At 49.9% G+C, this 16,747-nt stretch overlaps 1 protein-coding gene across 1 annotated transcript in view; it reads left to right on the top strand.

Annotated features, from left to right (window-relative positions):
- Positions 1–836: 836 nt before the first annotated feature.
- Positions 837–16,747, top strand: part of OTOA (otoancorin) — an 88,474-nt gene continuing 72,563 nt past the window's right edge. Inside the window, 6 exon segments of the mRNA XM_055136800.1 lie at positions 837–967; positions 1,288–1,316; positions 1,408–1,438; positions 1,548–1,575; positions 5,986–6,073; positions 10,606–10,737. Coding sequence (XP_054992775.1) covers positions 877–967; positions 1,288–1,316; positions 1,408–1,438; positions 1,548–1,575; positions 5,986–6,073; positions 10,606–10,737 — 399 coding nt within the window. The 5' untranslated portion in view covers positions 837–876.

Raw genomic sequence — 16,747 nt, forward strand, 5'->3', positions numbered from 1 at the left:
GTAAGTGGTTCTTTGGAGGTTTCAGGGCTCCGTGGCCGATAACTGTTGCTGAGTGGGTAGTTGGTTCAGGGCAAGACCCTGAGCATTTGATGCTGCTCCAGCCCACGGTGTGGGGACTGGGGAAGAAGACTTGGGCCATCGTGAAGGTTTTAGGGGTCTCCAGGGTCACACCTGGCAGTGCCGGGGAAACCATGTGATGCCGGGAACTGAACCTGGGTCGGGTGTATGCAGGGCATGTGCCTTAACCACTGTACTATCTCCCGGGCCTGAACTGTTTGTATCTTAGACTAGGCTAAGAGTTTAGAGGGAGCCAAGTCAAGAAATTTAAGAATTCATTTTTTAAAATTAATTTTTATTAAAAACACTGTGATTTATGAAGTTGTTCATGATACAGCTATTTCAAGCATTTAGCAGTCCAACACCACCCGCCAGTGGGATCTTCCCGCTACCCATATCACCAGCTTCCCTCCCAATCTGCCTCCTTTGGAACATAACGAGTTTACTTTATATTGGAATACCAACAAAGCTTTCAGAACTCACCAAGAGAGTCGTCAGAAAATATATTAGTCAGGGCCAATTAGTGCTGACTATATGATCTTGACCTATGTCAGTAGGGAAATTGAAACCCTTTAATACAATATAAAAAAATGCCCATTCTCATTTACCTCTCTACGTTTCCAACTCTGGAATCTAAAGTATGCTACGTGAAATTTTATTTTACACTTGGCTCTCATTATGGTAAGATAATCATGTCTCTCTGAAGAATTCATTTAAAAAAGACCTCAGGAGGTTCTTGTTCGGTGGGTCTCTCCCTTTTGTCTCCTGACGTAGATCTTAAAGATACAGCTGGACTGTGCAGTCACTGATGCCAGGAGAATGTCTCAGGAGCCCAGGACAGACTTGCTTCTCCTGTTCCTTTTTCTGAGCCATGGAGTGGCCGGTCCTGGTGTCCCACCATCCACGCAAGGTGAGTCTGAGGCCAAAACCATCGATCCTAAGTGACCCGGCTCGATTCCATCTCATGGAATGTTGCAGGTGAAGTCTGTGGTGCTTGATAGTCTTTTGGGGGCCCATGTTTTGATGGGGGATTTTTAGGATGAGTCTAATAGAATTTCCAAGCTGGGTTTTCTCATACTGGGCCTGCATGGACATGGGTATAATTAAGATTTCAATTTTCCTTCCTTCTTTCAAAGGGGAGGGGGAGTGTTTCTTTTCCTCACCCCTATTTCCATTTTTGAAGGTCACCCAATTCAATTCTAGTTACTACGTGCAATGATTTTCTTACAGATTTGCCTCCATTGTTGCAAAAAATGGCGGTGAGTATTGCCTGTTCTTTTCATCACAATCCCCTCTCCTGTGGCCGGCAACTTTGTCTGTTGTGCTTGATGTTATCTCTTTGCCTTTTAGGAAGAAATAATAGATGGACGCTTTCTGAATGGTAATGTCCCCTCTCTGCCTCTGAGCATTTCTAACAGAACGCCCTAGTGATCTCTCTGAAATGACTCTTCTGTCTCTTTTTTTTTCTTTTCATTTTATTCTCCTTGTAGCATTATTGGACCTCCTGCAGTTTCAAAGGTAACCCCCTCCGGTGGGGCAGGGAAGGGACGGGTAGGTTTATAATAAACACTTTTATAGGGGTCGCGCCCAGCGGTGCTGGGAGGACCTCTCAAGGGCCTCCTCCAGCCATGTCTAGTTTGATTTATTGTTCAGACCTGGTCATGTTGAGGGTCACCGGGGCTCTACCCGGCAGTGCTCAAGGGTTCATGCAGTGCTCGGGACCAAATTCAGGGCCTCACACATGCTTAGAGTGTGTTCTATCATTCAGAGTCACTCCCCAGCCCTCAGAGGCATTGCTAGTGGCAGGCTCTCAATGCTTGTGACTCCCCCCAGCCCTGCCAAAAAGAAGTCATGAAATATATGAGGGTTTTATTTTTTAAATTTTATCCCAGGCACCGCGATTTATAATACTGTGCATGACAGGGTTTCATGCACACAGCGTTCCAACACCGCCCCCTTCACCTGAGTAACCCCCATCTCTAGCGAGCCCCTTCCCACTGGTCTACGCTCGGGTCTCTCAGGGCTGTAGACCAATTCTCAGGCTGGGTGAGTGTTTTGAAGTTGACCCACTTTTTTTTTCTGCTTTTATTTTTTAAATTTTTTTTTTAAAATTTTTATTTAATCACCATGTGGAAAGGTACAAAGTTTTCAGGTTTATGTCTCAGTTATACAATATTCAAACACCATCCCTTCACCAGTGCCCATATTCCACCACCAGAATCCCCAGTATACCCACCGCCCCCGCCCCCCCGCCCCAAACTGTATAACTGAAGAATTTCACTTCATTTTCTCTTTACCTTGATTACGTTCCATATTGCAACACAAAACTCACTATTGTTGTTGGAGTTTCCCCCAAAGAAAGACAGCCCTACTAAGGAAGCATTTGATAATTGGTTTTCCATTAAAAGATTGCATGTTTTCAGTTTTTAGAAAAGGTCGCGCGACCGCTAGGCTCGGATGTGTCCCAGTCCCGCAAGCCGGAGCCGTGTTAGTTGCTGCTCAGTGTCGCCAGGGCTCCATCTGGAGAAGGTGTTGTGGCTGCACCTCCTACATCCGGATCCCCAGTGTTGTTGGCCCGGTTTTGGGTCCGGAGCATTTCTCCGGTCGCATTGCTCTCCAGAATGCCTGGCCTCTTCTCTGTTGAATGTGGCAAGATGGCACCGAGGGTGGGTCGAGGGTGTGACTTCCAGCGGCCGGGACCACTTGGAGGTTGGGCTGGCGCCGCCCCACTCCAGTGCCCCCCCCACCTGCGGCTCGGATGTGTCCCAGTCCTGCAAGCCGGAGCCGTGTTAGTTGCTGCTCAGTGTCGCCAGGGCTCCATCTGGAGAAGGTGTTGAGACCCACTTTTTTAAATTTAATTTTTTAAAAAAATTTTTATTAGTGAATCCCCGTGAGGTAGAGTTACAGACTTACAAACTTTCGTGCTTGCGTTTCAGTCATACAATGCTCGAGTGCCCATCCCTCCACCAGTGCCCATTCTCCACCACCAATGGTCCCAGCATCCCTCCCACCACCCCCACCCTGTCCTCTCCACCCCACCCCGCCTCTGTGGCAGGGCATTCCCTTTTGCTCTCTCTCTCCTTTTGGGTGTTGTGGTTTGCAGTAGAGGTATTGAGTGGCCATCATGTCCTTGAAGTAGTCCCACTTAAATTTTTTTTTTATTTTATAAAGTAGCTTACACTATTTGATTATATTTAATATTCAAACACCAATCCCACCACCATTATACCTTCCCACCACCATATTTCGGATGTTTCCATCCCAAACCCCAGTCCTTGCCCCAAAGTAGAACCAAAATAATGTGTTTTGTATTGTTTGTTATGACAAAACCACTGAAAATGCTACATAAAGAGAGAGAGAGGGAGAGACAGAGACAGACAGAGAGAGCAAAAGGGAATGCCCTGCCACAGAGGTGAGGTGAGGTGGGGGGAGGGTGGGGTGGGGGGGTGGGAGGCATGCTGGGACCATTGGTGATGGAAAATGGGCACTGGTGGAGGGATGGACACTCAATCGTTGTATGACTGAAACACAAGCATGAAAGTTTGTAAGTCTGCAACTGTACCTCACGGTGATTCACAAAAAAAAAAAAAGTATCCTTAGAGGAAAGAGTGTGACGATTGTTGTATTTCACCCAGGGGCCATTAAGCCCTTTTATAAGTTTGTAAAAATATTTCCCTCAAAGATTGGTTGCCTCCTACTTTGGGCCCCATCAAATGTGGTGCGGTGCTCTTGGGGTATGGGTAGGGTGTATCCTATGAGGTATTGCGCGGCCGTAAATGCAGCCGCGTGAGTAGACTCACTTTTCTCTACCGACTTTTATTCCTCTCGCCTCTAGTACAAGCATGGCACTCACTGCCCGCTTACTCTGTGGCAGAGAGACTTTCATAACAACAGGCCTAGAGAAGGCAGGAAAATGACCACCGTGACATGCAAAGCACAATAAAATTGAATGCAGCATATTTCAGGTGCCAGAATAGAAAGCTTATTTGTGAAAGTGAGAATAGGCTTTACTTTTTATTGTATAAAATAATTTGAATTGATTTCTGTGGGTTAAAATCATAAAGTGATTGATCATCACTGACTTTAACATGTATTTTCTGACAGTTCTTTTGGCCGTTCCTTTAAATTTTGTTGGGAAAAGTAGCATGAAATAAATTTGTTATCTGCCCACCAAGATCGCAGGCTGGGGGGTACGGAAAGGGCAAACTGGTGGTGGGATTGGTGTTGAAATAGTGTCGTAGGCCTAAAGTTACTCTATTATGAACAACTTTGTAAATCACAGAGTCTTAATAAACATACATCAAAATAAAAAAATAAGCATTAGAAATAATAGAAATACACCCAGCTTTGCATGTACCCGGAACCACCATGTTCCAATGGGTGGAACCTACTATTCACTCATTGGACAGAATAATGAAACTGAGGCACAGGGGAGGGGGAACGAGGCTCACAGGCCAGGAAGTGATATGACTGGTCCTCCTGCCATGCCTCTCTGACAGAGAGACCAGGACTGGCTCTGGAGAGAACTCAAATGTGATGGGCTCTAAGGAGAAGGTTTTGGTATTTAGGAGCAGGGCATCCAGTCATGCTCAAGTAAGGGTTTCCCATGTAGAATCTACTCCCTAAAACTCTCAGTTGAGAGTTAAGGGCATAGTCTTACAGGCTATGCATCTTCTTTATTTATCCATCAACTTGTCAACTTCTTCATGTGTTCATCTATGTATAAAGAAAAAGGGACTTAAGAATGCCTTCTGTGGGCTGGAACAATAGTAGAACGGGGAGGGCATTTGCCTTGCACAAGGCTGACTTGGGTTCAATTCCCATCATCTATATGGTCCCCCGAGCACCCGTCAGGAGTAATTCATGATAACAGAGTCAGGAGTAACCCCTGAGCATTGCCGGGTGTGACCCAAAAAGCCAAAGGAAAAAATGCCTTCTGTGTATGGCAAGAAGGTTCATTTACTTCATTGTCGCTGGAAGCAAAAGTTCAACATATTCCTTTTTCCATGACGGTGACGTTGCATGGATGGGATTCTCTGTACCTCTCTGTTAAATCTCACATGTGTCATTGGCCTCTGAAGTTTCTCCAAGGTGGGATTGTTTGGAATGAAATTCAGTGCTTCCTATGTGCTGGGGACAGTTTTAAGCACTTGACTTGTGTTTAGTTAAGCGAATGTGACAAATATGACTATGAAAACCGGTATACTTGACCTGTGTGGACAAATTGGAGCCTCCCGATTCTTAGCCATGTTATAAGGAAAGGGAAACTGAGGCAGGGGATAGGCAGTGAATTGCCTCCAGGCTCAAAACGAAGTGGTTAAAAAAAACTAGTATCCCAATCTAGGTTTTACGCCTATACCTGGAATCAGCTAGCTCCCTTTCGCTTTTATAAATCTGCTTATAAATTTGGGGGAGGAGGGAGGTATTAGGACTCACCCAACAGTGCTCAGGGACTACTCCTAGCTCAGTGCTTGGGGGGTCACTCCCGGCAGTACACAGAGGACTGTACAGTGCTGGGGATCGAACTGCAGTTGACCAGGTGCCAAACAAGTGCTCTAGACTCCGGGCCATGCCACCGACTCTCCCATAAATCTCCCTTTCCAACTTATCACAGCAAGGACACTTCCAGGCTTAGCCAGACGCTAGTTCACCGAGGGTGGATTGTTATGGGAAATCAGATATTGCATGCAACCAGGAAATCAAGAATTTCTAAGATCCGAGACCGTAGAATCCAGGGAAGGTTCTAGAATCAGGAGCTCCCTCCCCCCTCTGCCAGGTTAGGCACCTTTTCTCCCCCTGCACCCCACGTTGCTCACTGCATGCTCAGGGTCACGGCCCTCTCTGAATCCAGCCCCCGGCACTCAGCTGTGGGGGGCAACTTGCAGGGGGCCCTGGCGTCCTGACCTTCTCGTCTGTCTTTGACCAAAGCTCCCATGAGTGGACGGCGGAGCTGACGCACAGAGTCCTGGACTCCCTGAATTCACGCGATGTGTTCTTCACCGCCTCCAGCCTCCAGGTGTGTACCAGACCCCCTCCTGGACTCCTTTCCCAGTGCTCAAGAGGGGCCAAACTCAGGGTAGTGGGCCAGGTGCAGACCTAGGGGACATGTGTGAAATGTGTTCTCCTCAGTTTTTCTTTTTTTGGTCACACCCAGTAGTGCTCAGGCCGGGCTCACTCCTGGCTCTGCACTCAGAGGTCACTCCATAGGGGGTCTGCCAGGGGTGGAACTCCGGGTCAGCCTTTTGCAAAACAAGCACCCTACCCACTGCACTATCGCTCCGGCCCTTCTCTAGTTTTCCTTGAGTTTTCTTTTCTTTTTTTGGGTTTTTGGGTCACACCTGGCAATGCACAGGGGTTACTCCTGGCTCTGCACTCAGGAATTACTCCTGGCGGTGCTCAGGGGACCCTATGGGATGCTGGGATTTGAACCCGGGTTGGCCGCGTGCAAGGCAAACGCCTTACCGCTGTGCTATTGCTCCAGCCCCTCTCTAGTTTTCCTTGAAAGTGCTTCCGTTTACTCTCAGTCAGGACCCGAGGATGGAGAGTTGGTATTTAAAGGGAACGGCTGTGAGAGGAACGAATTGTTGATCCAACAGCTTAAAGCATTTGGGTTATTTCTCATGGAAGAGCCCAGATGAGAGGAGGGGAACCTGGAGAGAGAGAGAGGGGACTCTGTTGCCAAAGGTCCTGTGAGGGACCCAGTTCCTTATTTGCTTTGGTGGCCTTGTCAGCATCTAGCAAGTTGTGTACCCATGGTTGCAACCGCTCACGTGTTCTCAAGCCGGGGGGGAAGGGAGGGTGGGAAAGAGGAAGCTCAGGCTGGCGTCTTGCTTCTGCTTTCTCCCCGGGGCCTCTTGGTCTGTGGTCACAGCATGGTGCAGAGCAGTGAGAGGGGAGAATCTCGGAGATGGTTGTGTCCAGATACCACATGGGAATTGTGTTTGGGGGAATCATGTAAGAGTGTACCTGGCAGTGTGATTATCATGGATTAGTCAAGAAATAACTTCCTCGGGGCCAGCCAGCATGATAGTACAGCTGGTAGGGTGTTTGCCTTGCATGCCGCCAACCCGGGTTCGATCCCCCAGCATCCCAGATGGTCCCCCGGCACCAGCATCCCATATGGTCCCCCAGCACCACCAGGAGTAATTCCTGAGTGCAGAGCCAAGAGTAACCCCTGAGCAACCTCTGAGCATCGCCGCGTGTGACCCCCCCCATCCTAAAAAAAGAAAGAACTTCCTCCTCTTTTAGCCATCCTCTGGACAAACTAGGAGTACTAGCACAGTAGTAGTGGCTGTGGATATTTGTCTGGGAGCCCATGAGGGCCTGGTGGAGACTGTGGCCATTGGGGACATCACAGGCTTATTAGCATGACCCAGTTGGTGCGTCCTGTCTTAGCCACCACACTGCGAACAGCACGGAACATGGGGGACACGTTGACTCCAGAACGATGATCTGATTCAGCCAAGAATTCATGTCATGGATGAAGTTCTGACATGCATGCGAGTGTTTCTGTTCTTACTTACTCTGTAATCAAAAGGAGATGAGTTGCCACTCAGGGGAGAACGAGACCCGGAATGCTAGGGGCTGGTCCTTTCCCAGAACCCCCACGAGCTGGATGGCATCTTCGTTCTTTCTCCTGTTCTTTGGCATCCAAAAGAGAAGAAATGTGTGTCCCAGGTCTCTCCAGTGACGAGAGAAACCTGAGCAGTGTCTAGACCGTTTCTCTCTTAAGATCACGGTCGCATGCTCACTATGCCTGTAGCGTGTCATCTTCTTTCTGTCACACCACTGTTCTGGATCTAGGAAGACTCAGAACGGGCAGTCCCAAAGCCACCCACGTGGGACATTGATTCTACAGGGGAGATACTGGGTATCTGTTCAGCTCAGAGAGAGAATCAAACCGGCACGGACCAGCCACTCAGCGTGTTCCAGGCACTACTGAAAACATGTCACAACCCTCAGTCCTCCTCCTCCTCCTCCTCCTCCTCCTCCTCCTTTTCCTCCTCCTCCTCCTGCCCCTCTCCTCCTCCTGCCCCCTCTTCCTCCTCCTCGCCCCCCTCTCCCTCCTCTCCTCCTCCTCCTCCTCCTCCTCCTCCTCCTCCTCCTCCTCCTCCTCCTCCCCTCCTTCTTCTTCTTCTTCTTCTTCTTCTTCTTCTTCTTCTTCTTCTTCTTCTTCTTCTTCTTCTTCTTCTTCTTCTTCTTCTTCTTCTTCTTCTTCTTCTTCTTCTTCTTCTCTTCTCCTTCTTTTCCTCTCCTCCTCCTCCTCCTCTTCCCCCTCCTCTCCCTCCTCCTCCTCCTCCTCCTCCTTCTTCTTCTCTTTTATTTTTTGGGGGGAGGGTGTGTCATCCTGGCACTGCCAGAGCTTTACTCTTGGCTCTGCACTCAGGAATTACTCCTGGCAGAGCTCGGGGGGACCATATGGGATGCCAGGAATCGAACCCAGGTTGGCCGGGTGCAAGGAAAACTCCCTGTCCTGTCACTCTGGCCCTTGTCTCCATTTCCCCAGCAGAGTTAGCGTTAATGTATCCGACTTGGCGTGTTCTAGGGATACCATGTCGTTGCTCTTCAAAGTATACATCACCACACGCTCACCACCCATGGGGAGTCCTCCCACTCCCGCTGACGTTCCTAACCTTGGCTGAGTCTTGCAGTCTGTGGGGCGGTTTCCACTGGTCTTATCTGTTCTCCTGGCCGGCTCCCCTATACTCCAGGCCTGAACGGGAGTCTCTGGTATTTTTCTCCCTCTCACCTACCTAACCCCCTCTAGTTTCTTCCACACTGTCACAATAGGCAAGATTTTATCTTTTCTTATAGCTGAGCAGGCCTGCATTGTGTCTTGAATCTGCACCTCTAATCACTTACCTGTCAATGGGCAGTTGAGCTGTTTCTGGATCTTGGCTAAGTACTAGTCACAATGAGTGCCCGTGTGTGTATATTTTTCAAGTGAATATTTCTATAGTCTTTGAATATATACCTTGGCATGGAACTGAAGGATCAGATGGTAGATACATTTAATTTTGGGTTTAAAAATTTTTGATTTTTAGGCCACACCTGCTGGTGCTTGGGATCTGTGGCCAGCAGTGGTTGGAGACCATGTGGTACTGGGTATAGAACCTGGGCCTCCCACATGCAAAGCTGAACTCACCCATTGAGCTCTCTCTCTTTTTTCTATCATTTCTTTTTTTTTTTTGGTTTTTGTGTCACACCCGGCGATGCACAGGGGTTACTCCTGGCTCATGCACTCAGGAATTTACTCCTGGCAGGGCTCGGGGGACCATATGGGATGCTGTGAATCGAACCCGGGTCAGCCGCGTGCAAGGCAAATGCCCTACCCGTTGTGCTATTGCTCCAGCCCCTCATTTCTTTGTTTCTTTCTTTCTCTCTCTTTCTTTCCTTCTTTCTTCCTCCCTTTCTTTCTTTCTTTCTTTCTTTCTTTCTTTCTTTCTTTCTTTCTTTCTTTCTTTCTTTCTTTCTTTCTTTCTTTCTTTCTTTCTTTCTCTCTCTCTTTCTTTCTCTCTCTCTTTCTTTCTTTCTTTCTTTCTTTCTTTCTTTCTTTCTTTCTTTCTTTCTTTCTTTCTTTCTTTCTTTCTCTCTTTCTCTCTTTCTCTCTTCCTTCCTTCCTTTCTTTCTTTCTTTTCTTTCTTTCTTTCTTTCTTTCTTTCTTTCTTTCTTTCTTTCTTTCTTTCTTTCTTTCTTTCTTTCTTTCTTTCTTTCTCCCTTTCCTTCTCTTTTTCTTTTTGACTTTCTGGATTACACGTGATGATACATGGGGCTTCTGGCAGTATGGGATGTGGAGGTGGGGGTTGCCTGTCCCACTCCAAGAAGACCCCAGAGTTTTCATCCTGGAAACTGGTGTGCCAGGAATTTTTGTCCACTTGTCATCTCTGCAGAGGTTAGTCATGAAACAGTGAGGTTGGGCTGTTGGTGTGGTGGTGGCTGTGTGGTGTGTGTGTGTGGCTGCTAGGGCTTTCGCAAGGTGGGGACACAGCCCGTTCCCCTCCTGAGGGTGCTCCATAATTATGAACACTCCAGAAATATTTTGAGAATTCTTCGTACTCTTTCCAGTGAGCCCTGGCTTTTTATTTATGTCTTTGGGCCGCACCCATCTATGCTCAGGGCTTAGTTCTGCCCTGTGCTCAGGGATCACTCCTGGTGGTGCTTGGGGAACCGTTTAGAAGTACCAGGAATCAAAGCCGGGCTGGCCATATGCAAGGCAAACACCCGCCTGCTGTATCCTCTCTCTGCACCGTCTTTTACATCCTTAACATTCCCTAATATCCTCACCCAGGGGCGCGTGCAAGCCACACAGAGCACCCCCATCCTGGGCTTGAACCTGGGTCCACAGTGTACAAGGCCAAACCCTCCCCGCTGGACCCTCTCTCCAGCCTGGAGCCCTGACTCGATTGTTGGCCGCTAATGAAGAAGTTTTGTTCCCAGCCACAGGACCAGGCTGACGGTTCCCGGTTTCTGCAGGGAATCGGGGGGCCGTGATGCTGACTGCGTGCTCCTTTCCTTTTCCTTTTGACTCTCCCGACTCCCCACATCCAGGCAACCATAGAAAACCACCTGAAGCAGCTGCTGTACCAGCCCCGGCGGCTGCTGGAGGACCTGCGGGACACAGATGCTCAGCAGCTGCACACGGCCCTGAGGTGCCTCTTGGAAGACAAGAAGGACCGCTGGGTGAGCTGGCTCTGGGGACACGGGAAGTCCAGGGCGAGGACTTGCTGAACCGAGCCTGACCCGCCTGGGCTTTTTCTCAAGCTCTTCCTTCCTGGGAGCTGCGGGCCCTGGGTTTTCTCACTCGCTCTCTCTGAAGCGCACATGACGAGCCTTCGTGATCTAGATCCTTACGGGTTCTAAGAAATGGGGGGTACCGAGTCTCTTCCGACAGCCTGGCAGCCTGAGCACCCGTGAACAGTGGTTTCAACCTCAGTGCACATTGCGGCTGCAGGTGAGAGGTGGTTGCTTCCCCCTCGGGGAGGGACAAAAACCGGAAGCCGTTTCTGCACCAGAAGTTTTTTGATCTGGAAGTATCAGAGGGCAAGTATCTGAGACGCAGATGGTTGCTGCGAGTTTGGCGTCTCCTTTACCGGAGATAGTCTATTGTGAGTGGTACTTTCCAGAAGGAGCTAAACTCCATCAACATTCCCATGACAGATTCTTGTTGTTTTTATTTGTTTTTTGTTTTGTTTTGTCTTGGAGGCTATGCCTGGATGTGCCCAGGGATTACTCCAGCTCGGTACTCAGTGGTCATTCCTGGAGGTGATCAGGGAATCATATGTAGTGCCCAGGATCGAACTGAGGTTGACCACATGCAAGGCAAGCACGCTGCCCACTGCAGTATCTCTCCATCCCAGAGATAGATTAAGTTTGTCTTTCATTATTATTCTTCTGTAGCACTGTCGTCCCCGCTGTTCATCAATTTGCTCGAGCGGGCACCAGTAATGTCTCCATTGTGAGACTTGTTGCTACTGTTTTTGGCGTATCGACTATGCCACGGAGAGCTTGCCAGGCTCTGCTGTGCGGGCGGGATACTCTCGGTAGCGCGCCGGGCTTATTAATAATTATTACTATTGAGTTTGGAGGCCACACCCATCAGTATTCAGGGCTAGTCCTGGCTCAGTGCTCAGGGGTCATCCCTGGCAGTAATTGGGGGATTATATGTGGCTTCAGGGATTGTGGGTGCTTCAAACCTGAGGGTTTTGTTGGATAAAAAGTTTCCTTTTGAAGTAATCTTTATTTTTCTTTATTTTGGTCACAACCCAGCAATGCTCAGGGGTTACTCCTGGCTCTGCACTCAGGAATTACTCCTGGCTATGCTGGGGGGACCACATGGGATGCTGGGGATTGAACCCAGGTCGACCCGGTTGGCTGTGAGCAAGGCAAATGCCCTATCTGTTGTACAATTGCTCCGGCCCCTGTAATAATCTTTTTTAAAAAGAAAGCTTAGATATCTGTGGTTCCAGGGATTGAATCTAAGTTGGCTGTTGGGTTCTCTGGTTTAAAGGTTCATTCCTTCTGGTCGCTTACTCGCTCATTCTAACAGATTTTTCTACAGATTTCTCAATCTCTTCTTGGTCCAGGCATCCACGAGGCCCATGGACTGGTGTCATTTCTGCTTAAGCAGAAATCAGTCTCTAGGGGCTGGAGTGATAGCACAGCGGGGAGGGCGTTTGCCTTGCACGCAGCCGACCCGGGTTCAAATCCCAGCATCCCATATGTCCCCTGAGCACTGCCAGGGGTGATTCCTGAGTGCGTGAGCCAGGAGTGACCCCTGTGCATTGCGGGGTGTGACCCAAAAAGCAAAAAAAAAAAAAAAATCAGTCTCTATCTGTGGACCGCCTCCCCGTGGCTCTGCTATGCAGCCAGGGCTGAGAATAACCCAGCTTGAAAGAAAGACAGGAACCTAGATAGTTGACATAGAGCTTGATTTAGATGCTCTTGGGAGCAATACCGGAGGAGGTTTGGTCTGACCAAAGTAGAAGAGCATCAGAAAAAGACTCCACCAGGAAGTGCTGATTGAGCGCTCACATAAAGGAACGAACTAGATGTGTGCTGGGAGGGGGAGGGGGAGAGAAACTCCAGCCAGAGCAAAGACGAGGTGTGACAGACAGGTGCGGGCTATGCAGAGAGCCGTTGCTCTGTGTGGAGGCACTTGGCATTATTCTTCAGGTCATGGAACGTTCTAGAAGGTTTTCCATAGCAGCGCGAGTCTGATCCTGAATGTTCCCACTGCGACCTTGTGGGATTCCTCCCAGGGTTTCCGTCCCGACAGGCAACCCGGAGAACAGCCCGCACTTCCCTGGTTCCCGCAGGAGCTGGGGGACATCGCCGTGGACGTGGGGGAGGCCGGAGACAGGCCCTGCAGAGCCCGGGCGTGGCGCGCAGCCTCTTCCGCCTCACGCTGGAGAGGTGCTTCGAGGTGCTGAGCCCCCTGGAGTGTGTGGAGGTCCTGGGCCGCCTGGCTGCGGGCCTCCTCGGGCAGCTTGCTCCAGCCGGAGACCCCCGCGCTGCTGCCCCGGGACCTGGGGGAAGACGCCTTCCGGAACCTGTGAGTGACAGGCCCAGGAGGCAGAGGGGAGGAGGTTGGCACGAAAGGGCTGACGCAGAAGCTTGACGCCCGTGGAGTTCAGAGATGAGACGGCGCCTACTTTCAGTCGTGCTGGTACCGTCCCCACAGTCCCCCCTTGATGCGCCATCTATACTGTCATTTACTTCATGCTTTTCTTTTTCTCTCTTCCTTTCTTCATCTCTTCCTTCCTTCCTTCCTTCCTTCCTTCCTTCCTTCTCTTCCTTCCTTCCTTCCTTCCTTCCTTCCTTCCTTCCTTCCTTCCTTCCTTCCTCTCTCTCTGCTCCCTTCCTTCCTTCCTTCCTTCCTTCCTTCCTTCGTTCCTTCCTTCCTTCCTTCCTTCCTTCCTCCTTCCTTCCTTCCTTCCTTCCTTCCTTCCTTCCTTCCTTCCTTCCTTCCTGCCTTCCTCCCTCCCTCCCTCCCTCCCTCCCTACTTCCCTCCCTCCCTCCCTCCTCCTTCCCTCCCTTCCTTCTTTCCTCCCTTCCTCCCTTCCTTCTTTCCTTCCTTCCTTCCTCCCTTCCTTCCTTCCTTCCTCCCTCCTTCCTTCCTTCCTCCCTTCCTTCCTTCCTTCCTCCCTTCCTTCCTTCCTTCCTTCCTTCCTTCCTTCCTTCCTCCTTCCTTCCTGCCTTCCTTTCTTCCTTCTTTCCTTCCTCTCTCTCTCTGATCCCTCCCTCCCTTCCTTCCTTCCTTCCTTCCTTCCTTCCTTCCTTCCTTCCTTCCTCCCTCCCTCCCTCCCTCCCTCCCTCCCTCCCTTCCTTCCTTCCTTCCTTCCTTCCTTCCTTCCTTTCTTCCTTCTTTCCTTCCTCTCTCTCTCTGATCCCTCCCTCCCTCCCTCCCTCCCTTCCTTCCTTCCTTCCTTCCTTCCTTCCTTCCTTCCTTCCTTCCTTCCTTCCTTCCTTCCTTCCTTCCTTCCTTCCTTCCTTCCTTCCTTCCTTCCTTCCGTCACACCCGGCAATGCACAGGGGTCACTCCTGGCTCTGCACTCAGAATTACTCCTGGCGGTGCTCAGGGACCCTATGAGATGCTGGGAATCAACCCTGGGTCAACTGTGTGCAAGGCAAATGCCCTACCCACTGTACTATCGCTCCAGCCCCTTCTTTGTGCTTTGCTTTATAGTTTCAGGGACTCTCTGGTATTTGGCCAGAGAGGAGGGGTTGGGCCACACTCAGCTGTGCCCAGGGCAGACTCCCTGGCTCTGTGCTCAGGGATCACTCTTGGTGGGGGTTGGGGGACCTTATGGGGTGCCAAGGGTTAAACCTGGGCTGGCTGCCTGTGGGACTGTGTATGTAGTGTCTGTAGCGCCATCTCTCTGGCACCAGGACTCACTTATTTAAACTTTTTTCTTTTTTTTAATGTAACATTTATTTGGGGCTCGAGGCATAACTCAGTGGGCTGGAGCACGTGCTTCGTGTGCCAAAGCCCGGGCTGGATTCCTGGCGCCGGGGCTAAGCCCCGGGCACCGCTGGGTGTGCCATGTTCCCCCTAAAAATCAAAACCACCAAATGAAATTTCATATTATGGGAATGGGTCGCTATGTGGCGAGAGAAGTTTCGAGAAACGTGTCCTTAGACGATTCTGCCCTTGTGTGGCCGTCACAAGACTATCTGCACAAACCCAAGCTCTAAGGCCTGTTGCATCCCTGGGCCAGCGTTACCCTGGGCCACCGTCAGGGCTGTGATCGGTGAGTGAACGGAAACCTGCTAAGTGAAGTGTGACTGGATTGCTGCAAGAGGAAAGTGGGTGTCCTGGGATTGAGAAAAGGCGGTCATACAAATATACAAGGTCAGGGGGCTGGGAGACAGTAGAGTGGGGAGGGCGTCTGCCTTGCACATGACCGACTCGGGTTCGATTCCCAGCATCCCATAGGGTCCCCTGAGCACTGCCAGGAGTAATTCCTGAGTGCAGAGCCAGGAGTAACCCCTGAGCATCGGTGGGTGTGATCCAAAAGTCAAACACACACACACACACACACACACACACCCACACACACACACCAAGGTCAGGGTGCTGGGAGATAGTATAGTGGTTAGGGCACATTCCCGGCATATGTGCGACCTGGGTTCAATTTCTGGCTACATGGTCCCCCCAGCACCACTGGGGGGTGGGGGTCTGGCCCAGGAAGCTCCTAGCACTGTGGGGTGTCCTGGGGATCCCCACCATTTTGGGGCCCGTCCCCTCTTTCTTTGTTTCTTTATACTCTGCCTCCAAGACACATGATCTGATATTTCCCTTTGACAACTGCCTCACTTCACTTAGCGTGATGTGCTTTGATTCCATTCAAGTTGGAGGGAATCTCAGAATTTTCTCTTCTCTCAGAGCTGAATAGCATCCCCGGGCCTGTGTAGGCACCACAGTCTGATCCCCAGCTGGTTTATTTTTTTTGGTTGTTTTTGCTATACACAGCTGTGCTCAGGGCTGACTCCTGGCTTTGTGCTCAGGGCTGACTCCTGGCTTTGTGCTCAGGGCTGACTCCCGGCTTTGTGCTCAGGGCTGACTCCTCGTGGTGCTTGGGGCACCCTGTGTGGTGTTGGGGATTGAGTAGGGGTCGGCTGCGTGCAAGGTGAGAGCCCTCCCCACCGTCCTATCACTCCGGCGCTGAACCCCAGTTTTCCCTTCCTTCTACTCTGTCCCTCCAATGCTCTTGTCCCTGTGAGATTGTCTCTTCATTAATCCCACACCCCCTTTTTCAGATGAGGAACTTGAGACCTCGTCACAAAGGTAATAGTACTTGCACAAGGTCAGCTCACAGGAGAGAACCAGCAATTTTGCAAATGGGTCAATTTATCCGTAACAGGGTTGACTGTTTCATTTGAATTTCTGCCTTGTTCCTTCCGCCCCACGGTACTCTTGAAAATAACAAAACAATAAAGAAGGAAAAGGGAGGGGGGAAAGGAAGAGGAAGAAGAAGCAATAATAAAACATCCAGAGAGAAAATATTAAGATGGGTTTAAGATCGGTTTGCCTAGTAGGTTATTGGGTGAATTGATTTCAGTGGTGCTGGGTAGGGGTGGAGAAAAGTTCCTGGTTTGAGGAGGATCAGCTAAGCTTTGTAGGATGAACCAGAAAGGGATCAGTGCCAAATCCTGGGAAATTTCGGTGTGATTTTTTTTTCTTTTTGGTCACACCCAGCAATGCTCAAGGGTTACTCCTGGCTTTGCACTCAGGAATTACTCCTGGCGGTGCTTGGGGGACCATAGGGGATGCCAGGGATCGAACCCAGGTCAGCCGCGTGCAAGGCAAACGCCCTACCCGCTGTGCTATCGCTCCGGCCCCATGAATTGAAAGTTTTAACTCATTCCACTGATTTTGAAATACCAAATCTGAAGATCTGGGCTGGAATTAAACAAAAAAAAAATTCAATTCCTGTTCTTCCTATTCCTTTAGCATATCGAATACAGTGAGAAAACTCACATTGAAAAACTGATGGATTTTAGTGTTTTTGTTCAATTGGATCTACTGCAAAGCCCAGGCGGACTGATGTTGTAGAAATAGTTGCCTTTAAGGAACTGTGTGTATGTGTTCATGTGCGTGCATGTGTGTGTGTGTGTGTGTGTGTGTGTGTGTGTGTGTGTGTTTATGGGGGTGTGTGAAAAGGAGGGGTGGAGTATGCAATTGTCATT

The sequence above is a fragment of the Sorex araneus genome, chromosome 4, assembly GCF_027595985.1.
Source record: "Sorex araneus isolate mSorAra2 chromosome 4, mSorAra2.pri, whole genome shotgun sequence".
Lineage (NCBI taxonomy): Eukaryota > Metazoa > Chordata > Mammalia > Eulipotyphla > Soricidae > Sorex > Sorex araneus.